The sequence below is a fragment of the Eucalyptus grandis genome, chromosome 11 (assembly GCF_016545825.1).
Source record: "Eucalyptus grandis isolate ANBG69807.140 chromosome 11, ASM1654582v1, whole genome shotgun sequence".
Taxonomy (NCBI): domain Eukaryota; kingdom Viridiplantae; phylum Streptophyta; class Magnoliopsida; order Myrtales; family Myrtaceae; genus Eucalyptus; species Eucalyptus grandis.
The window spans coordinates 11,291,604-11,309,760 of record NC_052622.1 but is presented as its reverse complement, the minus strand read 5'-3'; the positions used below and the strand labels follow the sequence as shown (position 1 = coordinate 11,309,760).

At 39.0% G+C, this 18,157-nt stretch overlaps 1 protein-coding gene and 1 pseudogene across 1 annotated transcript; both read right to left on the bottom strand.

Annotated features, from left to right (window-relative positions):
• Positions 1 to 501: 501 nt before the first annotated feature.
• On the bottom strand, positions 502 to 4,190 carry LOC104427211 (annotated as a pseudogene).
• A 4,224-nt stretch (positions 4,191 to 8,414) lies between these two features.
• Positions 8,415 to 10,334, bottom strand: LOC104424850 (CYP enzymes assisting alcohol dehydrogenase). Its single transcript, XM_039304440.1, is given in 7 exon segments — positions 8,415 to 8,611; positions 8,613 to 8,662; positions 8,749 to 8,906; positions 9,014 to 9,284; positions 9,401 to 9,803; positions 9,917 to 9,954; positions 10,062 to 10,334. Coding segments are annotated over 7 exon segments (1,164 nt in total). The 5' UTR covers positions 10,248 to 10,334; the 3' UTR covers positions 8,415 to 8,553.
• Between the last annotated feature and the right edge of the window lie 7,823 nt (positions 10,335 to 18,157).

Genomic DNA, 18,157 nt, shown 5'->3' with positions numbered 1-18,157 from the left:
TGCGCTCTCTCTCTCTCCCCTCCCCGATTTTAGAGATTGTTAGGAAAGGTTCTATTTTTTGGAACAAAAATATTTATTAAAAGTAAATATTTATTGACATAGTATCTTCAATTAGAAAGAATTGCATTCAAATTTGCACAAATGCACATCGTTTGTATAATAAAACATCGTTAGTATAATAAAATGAAAAGGAACAGAAAGAAAAAGAAACTCAGCCAATTTCCGGATTGATCCTCAAAACCGGTCGATTTGGAACTGGGTTGGTTCCAATATAAAAAATTGGAACTAGCCCGACAAAATAAATTTCTAATTTCAGTTTTTAAGTTTGGAAGCTATTCATGCTGAAACCAATCACCCTTAATTTGAATGCTTTCAGATTGAATAATTAAGCTAAAATTACCATTAGCCTGTGAAAAAAGCAATCATACAATTAATTGAAACATTAATAGAGTTTAAAGTTCGATTAACAATGTTGCATTACCCTCTTTCTCCTCTCTCTTCTCAAACAATAATGCAATTCATTTAGAGATGTCTCAACTCCAAAGAAGGAATGTGGCAGTCTACCATATTTGCCTGGAATTTTACTTGTCCTCGTATCCAGTTCTCTAGCAGGACGCCTGCCTTCACATGGTAGTGGCATGACTACACAGATTCAGTCAACTAGGCAAGTTCACTGAGGCCCCCAATGTTACAATGAACAGAGCCAATACGTGTTTGGCAAACACGATGAGCACCTTTGTCCGAGAGCATTCAACTAAACTTTTCGGCAACATCACAAGATACTTTTGATCTACTTACTACATGACATGATTTAAGGGGCAATGCTTTCACCTCCCACTGACTTGCAGAAAGACAGAAGATTACATGGCCAATCACACCTGGAAGAAGAAGCCAAAAGCAGTCTTCCATGTCCAACAGCGACATTCCTTTGGTTCTCAACATTGTTTACATATCTCATTCGTCGCCTCAAATACCGTTCGAGTCTCTTCCGAAAACAAATCTTCGTGTCCAATCGGATACAACCAACACCCGTGTGCGCCAGCTTACTTGCTTGCTGAAGAAAAAGGGAAAAGCTTTAAATGTCGCAACACAAAACATCAAATGATATTTTTAGCAATGTATGAAGGGATTTTGCACCTCGCATATACAGAATACCAGAGCCATTGAGTACTATGACCCATAGATACCCAGTCTCCGGGAAGTTCAGCAGCAGCTAGCTCTCCTCCCAAAGGAGCAAACGTTCCAAAATGCTTGTACCTTTTTTTTTTACCACATAAAAAGAAATCAGTTGTTGGGAGTGGAAAGGAAACAAATATATATACGTCAATATATATATATATATATATAGCAAACTCATCTATAATTCTCATCGATGAAAAAAGATAAACATAGTGAAAATGTAACATACCGAAAAGGATGAAATCGATGCTGCCCGGCGCCAGTAAAACATCTTGGACCTTCAGGAAGTTCTTGACACTGCTGTCTCCGGTTGAAGCACCTTGAAAGATAAGCTCCTTGTTGAGCAGCGACCTGGAAAGGAAAGCATTAGATGATTTAAGTGCCTCTATGATGGTGGCAAGAAAGAAGCCACAGCAAAATTTACTAGAAAGAGACTTCCAAAACTATCACCTGAGCAGTGGCTGGCAGACTCTTCGCCTGTGAATCCACATGACAAAGGGCCGATTTGAATTCTTCAGTATCTACACTCTCTCTCTCATTGCCTTCTGGATCTCTCAGCAGATCCGTTGCATCTTTCAAATGCTTGCTCTTCAAGTATAGTTCCACTTGGGGATACCGTATGAGGATATCATCCACAACATCTTGAAATTCACTAACTAAGTGCCAGAGTTATCCTCGTCTGCAGCCTTGAATATGCTCGAGATGTCCTCCTGAGTATATCAAATGTAGTAATCATAATTTAGAAGGAGAAAACAAGAGTACAATGATGATAAATACCATCTCTCAGGTCAATATTACCATCAGTAGAAAATTAGAGTTTGTAAAATGCAGCTTTGCTTTATTTAAGCTAGTAACAATGATCAGCACTATTTGGTGCTGTACGACAGCCACATCACATTGTGGAAGATAAATACTTATATTTCACTAAGTATTTTCATGCCACATGTTAAAGATAGGCAACTTATCATGTATATCCGCTAGAGAAGAATAAGATAAATGGGACAGGATCAAGATGCTCTTTCAAAGGGGAACCATGTGCTAATCAAGAAACCCATGCATGATGTAATGTGGTCAATTAATATGAACTGAAAATAAACTTCCAAAGACATTAACCAATCTGATGTTTCACACGAGAAGCATTTTCATGCTAGTTCCACAATGAGGCCATCCATGTGAATGACTGAGATACGTTACTTTTAAGTGTTGGGGGCTGGGGCGCAAAGTGCAAACCGCTCTTCAATCTCCCAGTGAGTTGGACAGGAATGACTGAGAAATGTTACTTTTAAGTGTAAGTGCTGCTAACTGACAGAGACCGACACATCCAGCCATATGAACATACGATAAAACAGACATCAGTAAAAAATATACCATTATTTTACGTTGGTCTATTGCAGCACAATCACCTAGGGCATAGACATTTTCAGTGCCCTTCACCCGTAGCCATTCATTAGTTGCAAGAGCTCGTCTATCACCCTGCAGATTGAGCAAAATCTCAAATCATTCTGCTAAGAACAGTGATACAGCATATCAGTAGTTGAGACATGGCAAGAGAAGGAATCGATGTGTAGCCGTAGGTTGAGGGCACTAAGGCAATAGATATAATCCTGCACGTTCAGTGTCACGGTTTCTTAGAGTCCATTTCATGCATGCGTGGCAGTATGTCACAAACCTGACCTACTTGCTCCATGAAGTCGCCCACTACTGGACGAGTCCCTACACCAGTTGACCAAACAACCAATCCATGAGGAATCGAGTAAACCTCTCCATGGGATTTCACCTTCACAGAAAGCGACTTTTCTGAAACCCCAGGAGCTCGACAACCAGTACGGACATCAATCCCTTCCCTTTGGAACTTCTGCTCAGCAAATGAACTGATTCTTTAATCATACCTGAGAATTTGAAAAAAAAAAAAACAAACATTTCAACTTTCATAAATTAAAATTGCCTTTCTTACAAATTACTTATAGATGCAACCCCAATTACCACATGTATAAAAGGCAAAAAATTTCGGCCTCTTCAAACATTGGTACTCTGACTGTCCACCACAAAGTATCACCTTCCAAACTTATGGCGCATATACTCCAAATTAAAAAATTAAACTTTTTTGATATATCATCCTGACACAATTCTCCATACCTCTGAAGTGGCAGGAGTCCATATTCCGTAGCTCTCAAAATTTATGTTCCCATTAATAAATTTCAATCTGCATATGGCTCCTAACAAGCATCTTAACTAAATTTTTGTAGCATATGAAAAGCATATTTAAGGAGAAAACACAATTTGAGCTGAGATCACCACAATACTGGACAGACCTTTCACTGTAATGATAGGATGGAAAAAGGGAGAGAACACATCAAACAGTCCTGCCTTCTGTTATTCTTCATTATCCAAGTTAACAAGCTAAGTCTAAGACAGGTAAGCTGAGTATACAAGATGCAAAAGAAGTTGTTGCGGACATCTGCGAACGGTATCCACAAGTGCAGCTATACTTGAAGAAGAAAAACATGAGGAACTTTTTTGATCCACTCAAGCATGCTGACTGCCAAACACAAACTCTCCAGCTGGATATTGAACTGTTTAAGTTAGCCCTTGCTGAAGTGGATTCTCAGATGAAAAATCTTCCTGCAACAGCTCAAGTACAATTACTCTCTTCTCCTTTCTTCTTTTTGTCGTTCTCGTTTTATAGTACCAACATCTACATGTGCTGTAAATGGCAAAGGCGGCTGCTCAACAAGGTGAATATCCTGCCGACTGTTTCAATCGCATGGATGAGTGCGAAAAGAATCCCGAAGGTCCTCTGAGGTTCAGGGCAGCAGGACGTCATCGGTTTCATCCCTTCAGGTACAATAAGCTTCTCTTCCAGGAAAACAAGTGCTTTATGTTACAATTGTACTACAGAATGAACCTCAAGGTTAGATTATTTAAGTAGACCTTTCATAATCATGAATAGGTCCATTGTTCTTATTGACACCATCTCCACCAACCAATATGTTCTCTGGATGCATAGACATACTGGATGGGATATGTATGTCGCTCTGTTGTTTCTTTTATATCATTAGACCTCCCATATGTAGTCTTTCTTTTCCCAGTCAAACATAAATAAGAGAATAATTAGCCTTTCTTCGAGGTACATCATTTGATGCTAATACTGCATAAGGATCATCGCAGACAAACAGGTCTGAATTTTGATGAATTATTTTGCAAAAGAAACATGTGTGTTGCAAAATAGATATCTTGGTGAGTGTTAGCGCTGATGTGACATAACATCAACCGTTGCATGGTAATACTTTTCTCCAACCCACATATTAGAAGTAGACGGTGGAGTTATGTCCCCGTGATGGTTGAAAGTCTAATCATTCATTAAGATACAAGCATTTCGGACAATTTGCACCCTTGGGCGGAGAACAAACTGCAGCTGAGCTACCAGGGGATTGGGTCTCGATTGGCCGCAGTACCCAGTGGCTCTGGTATTCAGTTTATGCAAGGTAAGTTTGTAATTTGCATGTGCAATTGATGTACGGATTCTTAGTACACTCAATCCTCTGATGGTGTTGTGAAACTTAACAGCAAATTAGTCAGCTGGCGCACCAGAGTGCTGGTGGTCTCTGACTGGGGACGGCGATTCATTTTCGGCAGAGATTCGAGTCGAATTTAAGAAGAAAATCATGTCTAAAGAGGACGTGTCATAACAATGTTTTCCACACGTCATCTTAGTTCACTTACACGCAGTACACATAAGAAGAAGATTTTCTTTGTTTTTTTTCAGTCTTTTTCTTTAGAAGATTCTTGATCTTTCCAGTGATCATTGGGATTCGACCTTTTTCCCCCTTTATTTGGCCAAAGCGACCATTGGATTATTATATTGTAGCATCGATGAATGATGCCACAATCTCTCTGACTGTTGCGTGTGCCATTTGAGCACGTTTTTCCACTGGCCAACTACGAAAATTTCCCGATCCTTCAGGTGCGCATCTGTAAGAATTCTATTTGTCGGGGATTTTAGCTATTTTTCAAATTCATCTGCCTTTGAGGTGTCAAATCTTATTTAATTATTGTGTAACACTCATAGTGCGCCGGTATAGCATCTTATGTTATTATTAAAGAAAGAGAAACGTAGATGGCTTGTGCTTGAAGGCGACTGCCATGAAGTTTGGAGAATGGGAATTGGGACGGGATTTGTAATTGAGGTCAGAGAGAGAGAGAGGAGTTCCCTCACCTTGTAGATGTGCGGTATCTTCTCTGCGGAATGTGTGATGAGATCAGGCCGTGGAGCAAAATGTCAACAAACAGGAAACCTCGATCCAGGATAAAACGGTGGGAGTTTGGGGATACTTAGCACTTAGCAGGCTAACGTCACCCATTGTAAATGTCACACCCCGATTCACAAGAAGAAGAGGCATGACACGGCCGTCCTTTTATTAGGGACGCAATCTCAACGTAACCAAAATTCAACCCGATATCAATATATATACATCCACATATATATATTTGACAAAAATGGGCAATTGGTTACAATATCAGAGTATATCTATAATCCACAAAAATCAAAACATAAATCTTCTATAAATACTAACTTATAAACCTATTAACTATGCACAAGTCATACCAAAAAGTTTTCACCACAAAAGACCTCCTCGAGCGAACACTCACACCTACTCGCAACTTGCTGAAGAACCTGAAAAACAAGTATAAGAAATGAGTGAGCTATTACGGCTCAGTGAGTAACACATTTCTTCTAAGTGGATCGAAAAATCACTATGCACATTTAAAACATAACTCAAATACATAATCTTAACTCAAATATCAAATATACCAATGGTCCAGTCCATTAGTCAATCTTATAAAACATGCATCAATCGTCTATTCCATTGATTAATTTCATCAAATCACATCGATGGTCTATTCCATCGACCAAACTCAAAGCACACGTCAATGGTTCACCCCATTGACCAATTCATGCTCAAATATCTAACCATGGTCACGAGTAACGCCCGTGATAAGATGACCAAGATCCCCCCTTGGCAAGGTCTCCACCTATTATTAGCCAGTGGCTCGGCCCACAAGGATATCCTAGAATAGTATGCGCATACCTACACACCCCTCAGAGTTCACAAAGACATTGAGCATCAACCACCAATCACAATATCCACTAATCCAATATCAGAAAGGAAGTCATATCACAACTCAAAATTTGATATATAAATATCAAAGCATTCTCCAAAACATTTCAAAATTCTTTCAAAAAGAATTTCACAAATCATTTTTCAAACAACCATTCAAATCAATGTCAAAATATAACTCACTTCGAACCACAAAAATGTCAGTAATAGATCGATCCTGTTTTATGCAACAAAATATGCTTTTTATCAACTCATAAAGTATTTAATCTACCATGTTTCTCAAAACTTGAGTTTAAAATATAAAGAATAAATAGTATCACTCACCTGGGAAAAGTAAAAAATCAACTACGACGCTCACTCAAACCAACACATTCAAATTCCTAACAATTAACGGAAAAACAATATCAAAAGGCCGAGTAAGAAGGATATTCGCATAACGATTCGTATATACTAGGCCTATTTGTCGATAAAATGACACATATGCGCCACAAAAGCTCTCATTTATCGAAAAAAAACCCATCATTTCCTGCTAGGAGCAGCCCAAGCGCTAACTTTATCACGCTATAACTTCCTCCACAAAAATCCTTTTCAAGCCGTCTTATAGTATTTAGAAAGCTCTCTTAACGTACAACAACAATCCGAACTCAGTCACCCCAAAACAGTACCGAAAACAACAAAAAAAGGCTCGAAGCTACTGTTCGCTACAGTACCAGAATGCGCTCCCAACTTCAAAATTCCGTTCCGGACAAACTGCAAGCTCAAATCACGATCCGAAAGATGCTATAGCTTCACAACATCCCAAAGTACCATTTCTATAAAAATATACAGCTCGACGACTCAAAAATCGGACTTCGCCACACAAATATCCAAGAAATCCGAATTTCGAGCCCTAATTGCGGCGATTGCTTCAAGTAGGTGATTAAAGACTCCGATTTCTTACCGGCATTGCTAAACACACTTGAGTCGGCTTGATCAGGCGTCCGGATCACGAGTATACCAAATTTTTTCTCTTTTTCCCTTTCTCCTTTCTCCTTTCTCTTCTCTCTCCTCTCCCGCTTCTTTCGCTGCTGCCCATGCTCTTCTCTCTCTCTCTCTCTCTCTCTTTAAAACCCAGCCGAAGGTTCCACAATTCTCTTCAGCCTCCCTTTTTGACTTTTCAAACTCTTTCTTTTACTTTTTCTTTCTTTCTTTCTTTTTTTTATTAAAGAGCCCATATATTCCAGTAAATGTTGAACTTCCGGATAAGTTGGATTCAATTGTGACATGGTTGGTCGTCTTTTGTTTTCTGTGGATGAGGGGTGTGATTTGAAGTGATCGAGGTTCTGTTTTGGTTTAAACTTGTGACTCTGTTACTCGGCTTCGACCTCAGCTTTGTCGCGTTTGTTTACTTAATTATTCTGTTTAACTTCTAAAAGATACTTTTGTGATAAGAGTTTCCAATGAAAAATTACAGTTCAAAGAATGGGTAAAAGTTCAATAAACATCTGGAGGTTGACTAAGCGAAGCTAATGCAAATTGCAGCAATTGAAAAGATAAGTTGGTTAAACATCATATCTTATGATGCAGCTTTCTTAAAGAGAGGTTGGGATGCGGAAAGGAGTTGGGCAGTGAACCGTTTGGTTCGAGTTGGGTCTGATAGATACTTAGACTTGAACATGGAAGGTCGCATGCTTTGTGAACTGACTCAAGGTCTAGTTTGTCGATTTCATCAATAACGAAAATAGAATTATGTTTCGTAACTATGGAGTTAATATTGATGACAGTTTTTTATTAGTGATGTGATAGAGAATAAATAAGGGAACAAAGTAATAATTGTGCTGAAGGTGATGGGAGGAGGAAATATAGTTTTATTATGAAAGATTACAAAGCCTTTATATAGGGTCAATAACCGACGAAACACATTCAATGACTCTTCAGGGAAATCTTGGTGTGGGGATAATTTGAAGTTAAGAGTTGTCAACGTTCATAATACTCTGTGGTGAAGAGATTTTTTTTTTTTTTTTCTTTTCATTCTAGACCGTGTGCTCCAAATGCCATTATTAGACTAGAGTTTTGTCGAGATACCTGGAGGAGTCTATGTAACAATATCTAAATGCTAGATATTTCTCGAAATTGTATCATGAACTCCAACAATTATATCTTATTGGAGTTTCAGACGAGCGAGTGCAACAGTAAACAAAGCACGCTCAGTAGCGTAATAGGAAGTTCGACAAAGTAAGGGCAGGAGGCAATAGGCAAAATATAAAATAGGGCACTAAATCTTGATCAAAATCTTGATGCAGTCCGACCGCTTCAGTACCTCACGTGCTCGGCACGTCCGCCAATTTCATCTCGTGGGTCAGAAGTTCATCGAGGGGGATCTCCTGCAGAACCAGAGCAAGCAAAAGTTAAGTGGCTGTGCGCGTAAAGGTCTGAAACTGGTGGGGTTATGAAAGAGCTTGATCAGAACCTCGTCCTTGGATTTGTGGACAAGGAGGGGCAGGTGGGTCTTGCTTTTGAGTCCTCCAAAAATGGTTCCCTTCAACGTTCTGCCCACCAACAGCTCCATGAAATTAATCTCCACGACATGTTTCAGCCCTGCCCCCACTGCTACTGCCTTTCCCTTCCCTGACCACATCAAATTATACAGTTAGGAGACTTGCCGAGATGAAGTTTAGCCGTGCGCGAGTGTGCGCGCGCATGCGCGATTGTGATTTTGTCGATGATGCGATGACATGGATTCATCACCACTTTGGTGGCTTCTAGGGCCTGGTTGATCAAGTTGGGTACTCCGCTGCACTCGAAGCAGTAGTCCACGCCAGCTCCGCCCGTCAAGTCTTTCACCATCTCAGAGATGGACTTCGAATGCGTGCCATCGGAAGACTTGTGATCGTCTGGATTTATGAAATGAGTCATTCCAAAGACTTCTCCCTTGTCCTTTTTCATCCCGTTTTTGTCCACGCCGATTATGGTAGTCGCCCCTTGCGCTCTTGCTCCTCCTATGGCCTGCTCGTGATCAAATCAAATGAACTGTTGCCGTGTTTTCTCTCTAATTAATCCTCTCAAAACGGCATTCATATATTACGCATGTAAGTTAGTAACGCAAACGACCGATCACATACCCCGAGTCCAACAGCACCGAGGCCGATCACAGCCACGGAGGAGCCGCTCTCGACCTTAGAGTCCATCCAAGCAGCGCCGAAACCAGTGGAGAATCCGCACGACAAGAAGCTAGCATGCGGGAGAGCTACACCAGGGTCGACCTTCACGACGTAATTGGCGTCGGAGACCGTGTACTCGGACCAGGTGGAGCAAGAGAGGAGGTGGTACAGGGCCTGGCCTCGGATCGACATTCTAGACGTGCCATCCGGCAACACGCCATTCATAGAGAGCGGATATCGGAGGCACAAGTTTGTCTTCTCGGATTTGCAGTTCTCGCACTCTCTGCATTCTCCAACATAGGCGGGAATAACCACATCTCCTTCCTTCAACTCCTCTACTTCCTCTCCAACACTCTCCACGATCCTGCCATGTCATGTTGAGATCAGCTGTAACTTATGCTGATGGAATGCAACGCCTCATCGACAAAACTAACAAGGAAGGATTAGTAGGAATCGAATTAGAGAGAAGGACTTTACCCAACACCTTCATGGCCGAGAACTCGAGGGTAAAGCGGCTGCAATAACGACAAAATCAGAGAAAGAGTAGGCAGCGGTACTGCAGAAGAGCAGAGAGAATAATACAGAGAGAGGAGAAGGGATATATGGAAAAGGATGGACCGACCAAAGGGAAACCCTGGGAGCATAGGAGATCGGAGTGGCAAATGCTGGCGAACAGCATCTTCATCCTCACTTCGCTCCCCTTGGGGGGATCCACTTGAATCTCCTCCACCCTCCATTCCTCCTCTGCTCCCCAGCACACCACCCCTTTGCACGTTATCGCTCGAGAGCTGCCGCCCTTGCTCCCCATCCTTCTCCTTCTCTCTGTTATGCTCTGCTTCTCTCTCGCCACAAGTGTCAACGTGATTAACCTGGATGACTATTGATATAGATAGATATGCAGATAGATATACAGATGATCGATCACCTTCATTCCTCCGCATGATCAACGCGTGTCACATGATCTGCTGGTGAAATGCGCCTTTCGCACTACAGGTCCTCGACCGACTAAAAAATATAATAATAATACTATGAGTCCCTGCGCTGCTCTCATTTAAGTATATTTTCCTTTTCAATGCTTGCCAACGTGTTTCACGACCAGACCTGTGCTTTAATTACTTGGCTAAGATTAAGTGCATGAAACTCGTTTGATTTTCTCTCGTGGGCTACCTCGCCGACATGCAATTAATCCCATCTTTGCATCTTATCTTATTCAAGAAACAAGAAAAATCCGACAAACTTGATAGGCCAAATTTATCACTCAACCTAAAATTGGTGTTTATTTTTTTTTTTGGAATTAACTTATAAAAGTACTAGATATTCATTTATGTTTTCTTATAAACAAAAGCTTAGTTTTTGTTATAGATATAAACAATAATACTGGAAATAAAATATTCTTCTCTAACTTTCTCTACTATTGTTGATACCTAAATTTTTGCATAATTTTTAGGGTTAATTTTTACCAAAATAAAAAATCACATGGCATATAATTTATTGGACCGACGGCGAGTGTAAAATTTTTCACATATTCCGTTGGGATTTTCATATATTTAGGCAATATACACCGATTGATATATTTTTGATGGAAATGAAATTCTTGAATGAAATATTGCGCGTGGTGAGATGATATATTTAATAGTATTTTGCACTAGCAAAGTTGGCAATGAAATATACCACGGAGATACAATTTTTTGGTGTATAAAAGGAGTCGCGTACGTGGGGAGCGAGGGGGTTCCTTTTCCGTTAAAAAAAAAAAAAAGCACAAAAAGCAAAAAGTGAAAAGTGAGGTAAGAAAGAGAAAAGAAAAAGTAAAAAAAAAAAGAGAAAAGAAAAGAAAAGCCCCCCCTTGCGCGACTGTTCATCTTCCCCGCAGGGGGGGCCTTCGCCGGCGAACCCCCGCCGCCCCGACGCCGAGCCCCCCGGAGCCTCGACGACACGCCGCCTCCGCCTCGTCTCTGCCCGCGCCTGCAACAGGAACCCCCGGACGCCGCGCCAATCCCTGCCGTTGCGACCCACCTCTGCAGATCTGTCTCCCATCTCGACGAAGACCCAGATCCGACGCCGCCTTTGCTCCGCTCCTAACCACGCGCAGATCATACCCCGACGGAACGCCTCGACGCCCAGCTGCCTTACCCCGTGAAGCCGCGACCCAGCGCCGGTCCACGACGCCGCTGCCCTTCCCCGACTCTGCCGCCGCTCCCTCTGGTCTCGCCGCGTTCCGCCTCAGCCGAAGACCACCGCGCCTGCAGATCTGAGGTCCCCGCGGTAGCCACGATCCGATCTTCGCAGCCTGCGTGACCGACGCCAGGAGACTCGAAGCCCCTGCTCCGCCCCCGACGCTGCCCATCGGTTTCACCGTGCCGCCCGCGTCGCCCCGTGCCGATCCCGAAGCCCCTTGGTGCTGCGCCGCCGTCACGCCGTCCTCTGGAGCCTCGCCGGAACCCTTGCTGGAGATCCCTCCCCTCTCACCGGCCAGTCTCCCACTTTTTTTTCTTCTTTTTAGAGAAAAAAAGAAAACAAAACAAAAAAAAGGAAAAAAGAAGAATTAGGTAAATTTTATTTTCATTTATCTTTTGTTTTATTATTGTTGATATTGCATATAACTTGTTATTTTTTGTGTGATTATTTCTTTAATGTGAAATTGAAATTCCATTATATGAAATTGCATTGAAATTAGTGATTATCAGTTCGATTTTCGTGCCCGAAATCCGACTCGTAATTACTTAAAAAATCGCTAATACAATCTCCCGCCTGAGATCTTATTCGTGATTTATGTGAAATTGACCAACCCGATCTTATGCGCAAAATATGATTCGTCAATTTGGGTATTAATATGGCTTGACTTGCTGTAGTGTTAGTTAAATTAGTTTTCATAAAAATAAAATAAAAAATGTAGGTTAGAATTAGGTTTATTTCTTGTTTAGGGTTTCCATATTTAGACTAGAAATTTTATTTTGAATTTCATAAAAAGATCAAAAAAATCAAAAAAATCAAAGATCAATTCAATTAATTTAGGTTGCTAGTTTTTTAACTTGGATTGCATGTTTAATCATTTGGCAATTATTAATTTCGAAATTAAAAAAAAAAACAAAACAAAAACAAAAACACAAAAACTCATCATGCATATATCATGTAGAATTATGGTATATTTCGTACGTCATTGCATATTATGGTAAAATTGCATTTAGTTTAATTTTAGATGATATTTTTCTTAATTTATTATAGGTTTAGGTATTTTATAAAATAGATTGCATTTTAGGATTATTTAGGTTAAGAAAATATTTTAGTTTAAATTAGGATTTGGCTCAACCTAATTCCTAATGTAGATGGAATAGGATCTTAATCTAGCTAGGCAATTTTCACATTTCACCAAATTTCGAATTTCATGAGAAATACAAAAAATGTCATAGGTTGAATTAGTTTTATTATTTAGGATAAAATGCATTCTTTTAGGAAAAAGAAAAAAATGTCATATACACATCATTAGGGTTAGATTCACTGAGATGCATGTCATTTAGTATTTTTGCTAGACCCATTTAATTAGAAATTACATGTCATTAGAATTAGGTTATTTAATTAATATCACATTGCATATTGCATGATTTTCATTAATTAAGTGAAAAAAAAAAAAAGAAATTGCGTGTTAATTAGAAACCATATCTAGGATTATTGATGTGGATTCTGATATAATATTGCAGATGCTTTCGTTGCTTTGAGGTAAGTTTTGCAATTTATTTATTGCTTTTCTTGGATGTTAAATTGGTGGATTGCGCACTCGTATGATCATCTCATGTGTTAGGAAAATATATTTAAAATCAATTTAAGCTGTTGCAAAAACGTTTTTGAAAATAAAAAGAAATGGTATTGAAATGGCATTAGAGAAATCTAGCGTAACCAAGTCCCCGTATCCAAATCTCTGGTTCGTAGAAGTAAAATAATTCTCCCATTATTTTACTTGGTTTTTAATCAACCCACCAAAAATAGATTAGTGGTGACTCCTAATTGAAAATCAATTGCATGTTAAGAATTTGAATCTAAGTCGCGAGTTGGTATGGGCTTGACAATCCGTTAGCCAAACTTTAGGTGGTTCACACCCGAAAATTTGGTCACGACAACTACTTTCTCTTCTCAATCTCTTTATTATCTCTATTACATATTTGCAACGTAATATTTTACAACACATTATCAGCACGAAGATTTACTAACTGAGTAAGTAATTTTTGCAAGGTATATATTATTTTTATTAATCAACTTATATTTCATCTTCTTCTATCAATTCTTCATTTTTATTTTTCTTGGCTCGAAACTAAATTTCAAATCTAAAAGTATCACTATGCTCCTAAAGTGGCAGTGGATACTTAAAAATCTTTTTAATTAATTTATGATTTATTTTTATAAGGATTATGGCAAATATTGAAAAACCAAAATTCCACATTCTAGAAGTGAGTGGAAAGAACTATCTATCATGGTGCCTTGACATAGAAATGCACCTCTAAGGTAAGGTCTCGCTAATCAATTACAGAGGATGAAACCTCAAATGCAAAAGATAAAGCTAATGCGCTGATTTTTATTCGCCGTCATTTGCATGAGAGTTTGCATACTCAATATTTATCCGTTTGAGATCCTCAGATCTTGTGAAGGAGGTTGAAGGATAGGTATGATCATACCAAAACTATTATTCTCCCTCAAGCACAATATGACTAACAAAATCTCATACTGCAAGATTTTAAATTAGTGTTTGACTATAATTCCGCTTTATTTGATATTGTTTCTCGGTTTGAGTTATGCAGTATCAAACTCGCTAATGCGGAATTGTTAGAGAAAACTTTCTCCACCTTCTATGCTTCGAATATTGTATTGCAATAGCAATACCGATAGTGTCAATTTGCCATATACTCTAAATTAATTTCTGTACTCTTTACTGTCGAGCAAACTAATGAATTACTGCTAAAAAATCATGATCTTAGACCTGCTGGCTCAAAAGTATTGCCTAAAGTATATGCTAACTTTGAGAAAAATACTAGCTATTTTAAGTATTATAAGCGCAGGCAAGAGCATACTCCTAGAAGGAATGGTAGGAAATTTAACCGCCTTAGGAAATCTAACTCTGGAGTGAATCATGACAAAAAAAGAAGAAGCTAAAGAAGGTGATTAATGAAAGTATTTGTCATTGATGTGGCATGACTGGGCATTGGTCACGTATTTGTCGTACGCCAAAACAAATACGAGTAAGCATGGTGAATCTCATGCCATGAAATCAATTCTACTACTATAACCAATGTTGAGGCCAACAATATCTCCGTTGGTGGGACTCCTTTTACTCCTGAAGTAGCAAATGCATCTCTGGATGTCTCTGATTTTTTTTAGAACCTCCGATTACTTTGATGAGACATCAAACTAGTAGATGATAATTTGAACTTCAAATTCTATGATTTTAATAATTTCTTTTCTAGTTAAATGTATTATTTTATTATTTTTCTCTAATATGGTTATGAAATGTTTATGAACCTTATATAATATTTATTTTGAAAGTTTATTTAACTCTATAACTAATATGCAAATTTTATGATACTTGACACCTGAAATTGTCAACATAAATGCAAATGGAAAATACTGAGAAAAGAAGATATTTGTTTACTTGATAGTGCAACAACACTTACTATATTTCGTAGTAGACACTTTTTCTCGAGTATGATATTGAGTAAGGCACAAATCCATACAATATCAGGTTATGTTCTAATTATTGGTGTCCGGAATGCCACAATTGTTTTGCCAAATGGCACCATTCTGTATATTGAGAATGCGTTCTAAGCATTAGATCAAAAGGGAATCTACTTAATTTTAAAGATATACGCCGTAATGGGTACTGTGACATCCAGATTTTCGGGTCCTGATTTCGATTAAATAAATTGGGCATTTCATCGACACGACTACAGTGTTTTTCTCTGAGTTGGCCACTCACGAGATAACTAGACTAGCTGAGTAAGCTATCAAGGACTTTAAGGCAGATAGACTTGAGAATTCGACCAATGACCGAGCTCTTGACCATGATTATTTTTAGAGGCCATTGCGACACAGTATAAAATCGAATTAAGATCAGGGATAGGTCGGTTTGACTAAGATGAGTGACCAATCGTGGGTGACTCCACTAAATTGGAAAACTCTCGTCGACCAGCACTAGTTTGATTTTACCGTCGTTTTGGTACCCTGTGTTCGTATTTGAATCCTCGAAATTTTCACGACAATCAAGAGTCGCCATTGTGTCGAGTGGGTTCATTGTGGCTCGAAGAAAATCGACCACGAGTTATTTGTCCTAAAAAGTTCTGAAAACTACATAGTAGCCTAGGTCACGCTATTGGAGAAATCTTCTTGAAGTGTTTTGAAGTTGACAAATCGTTTCTATCAGTCTAGTCTGAAGGCTTGCAGACTCGCTATTTAAAGTCTCGAAACCTTGGGACAGCCGGACTCAAGACTCAAAGTCTATCTTCATTGACAGTCTCTAATCCGTTGAAGAAAGGTTATCCAAACTGGATGTTTCGTTGAGGATTTAACCTTATCAACTGGAGAAGATCTCATGGCTGGAGAAGACATAAACGAAGTCCTTTGATTGATCGAAGATTGATTCGATAAATTGAAGATCCGGTGATTACCTAAATATTATTGGAAGGTTCTCGCTTATGGAAACCGAGATCCCGATTGTATGGGCGAACAGATTGATGGGCTATCAACACGTTCCATTTATAGCTTGGACAATCTTCCTAATTGATTCCGTCCAACGGGTAGATTGGAGGAATTCCTTTGGTAAATGCCAACGGGTATGATGGCATAAATGAGTATATAAGGAAGACTGTCTTAGTTGTTCAAGGTGTGCGCGATAGAAGAATTCCAAAGTCTCGAAGCTCCTTTTTGTTTAGACAAATCCTTTGAGCGAATACTTATATACGAAAGAGAGAGTCTATATCTGTGAGAGACCTTGAGGAGGTGTGATAGAACATCTACACTGTGGAATCAAGGCAAAGCTGTGCTGTAACTTCTCTTTTGATCATAGTGAAATCCAGCCGGTGGGCTGTCAGTGCGGAAGAGTGGACGTAGGCTTGGAATAAGCCGAACCACTATAAATCCCGTGTTCAATTTTCTCTTCCTTACTCTCTCTACCTCAATCGTATTTCATCTTGTTAATTAAGAGAGAATTTACTTTCTATTATATGCTAAGAATCGCTTCCGTATATCGATAAATTATTTAGGCACCTATTCACCCCCTTCTAGGTACTCATACTAGCAATATCAATTTGTATCAGAGCCCGTGTACTTACTTTATTTGAAGTGTTTTACTTCATAGTAAAAGATCCATGGCTAGTATGCTAGCACCAGGGCTGATGGAAGGGCAAAGCAATACCAGACCACCTTACTTTGATGGAAATGATTACAACATCTAGAAGAACAAGATGAAAGCTTTCCTACGATCAAAGGATCCTCTGGAATGGGACATTGTAGAAAAGGAATTACTCTTACCACTACATCAGTCTCGAAAGAGGAAAAGAAATCAAGAAACCAAATGAATGTCTTAGGAAGAAATAATCAAGAGACAAACACTCGATGCAAAAGCAATTTACTCCTTATATTGTGCTTTATCACCAACTGAATATAATAGAATATCTTCTTGTGGTACAGCAAAAGAAGTTTGGGACAGATTGCATATCACTTATGAAGGAACAGATCGAGTGAAGGAAACAAGAATCAACATTCTTCTCGGTCAATACGAAGCCTTCGAATGAAACCAGGAGAATCTATATCGACATGTTTAGTCATTTTATAGATATTGTGAATGGTCTTGAAAATCAAGGTCAACCAACTTCTGATCCCATGAAGGTAAACAAGCTACTGCGTGGACTCTCCGAGGATTGGAATCACATAAAGACTTCGATAAGAGAGACGCAAAGAATTATGCCACTATCTCGTCGACGAGCTAATTGGAACTCTTCAGTCTTATGAAGTGGAACGGATCAATGAAGATGAAGATCCAAAAGGTAAGAAATCCATTGCATTAAAATCAAATGATGATTCGATGATACAGATTCTCAAGAAGATATGGACGATGAGGAGCTTGCTCTCATGATAAGAAGATTCAAAAAACTGAATAGAAAAGGAAGAAGGTTCAACTCAAAGAAACAAAGCTTTCAAAGACAGTAGACCAAGTCTGTTGATGATGAGGAACCAAATAAAGACATAGTCTGCTTTGAATGTAAGAAAAAGGGACACATCAGACCCAACTGTTCTCTTCTGAAGAAGAAGAAAGGAAAAGCTGAAAGATTTCGAAAAGCTCTCAAAGCCGAAAATGGAGTGACACGAGTGTGAAGAAAGTGATAATGAATATGCCAATCTATGTCGATGGCATAATCGGACTCGACTGGATCGACTCGGACGGTGAATTTGAGGCAAGTGATATTAAAATTCCTGTCAAAGTTTCTAAATATATTGATGAATTATGTTTTAGTATTAAGACTTCTCTCAAAAGAATTTCAGAACTAAAAAAGGAAAACTCAGCTCTAAAACAAAAAGAAAATGTTTTAGTAGAAAGAGTTAAAAGTCTAGACTTGACTATTTCCAATCTTAAAGAAAATGGAGATAATCTTTCAAAAGAAAATGTCTTTTTAAAAACAGACTTATCAAATATATCAAAGAAATTTTCAATAGGGTCTGAAAAACTTGAGAAAATTCTTT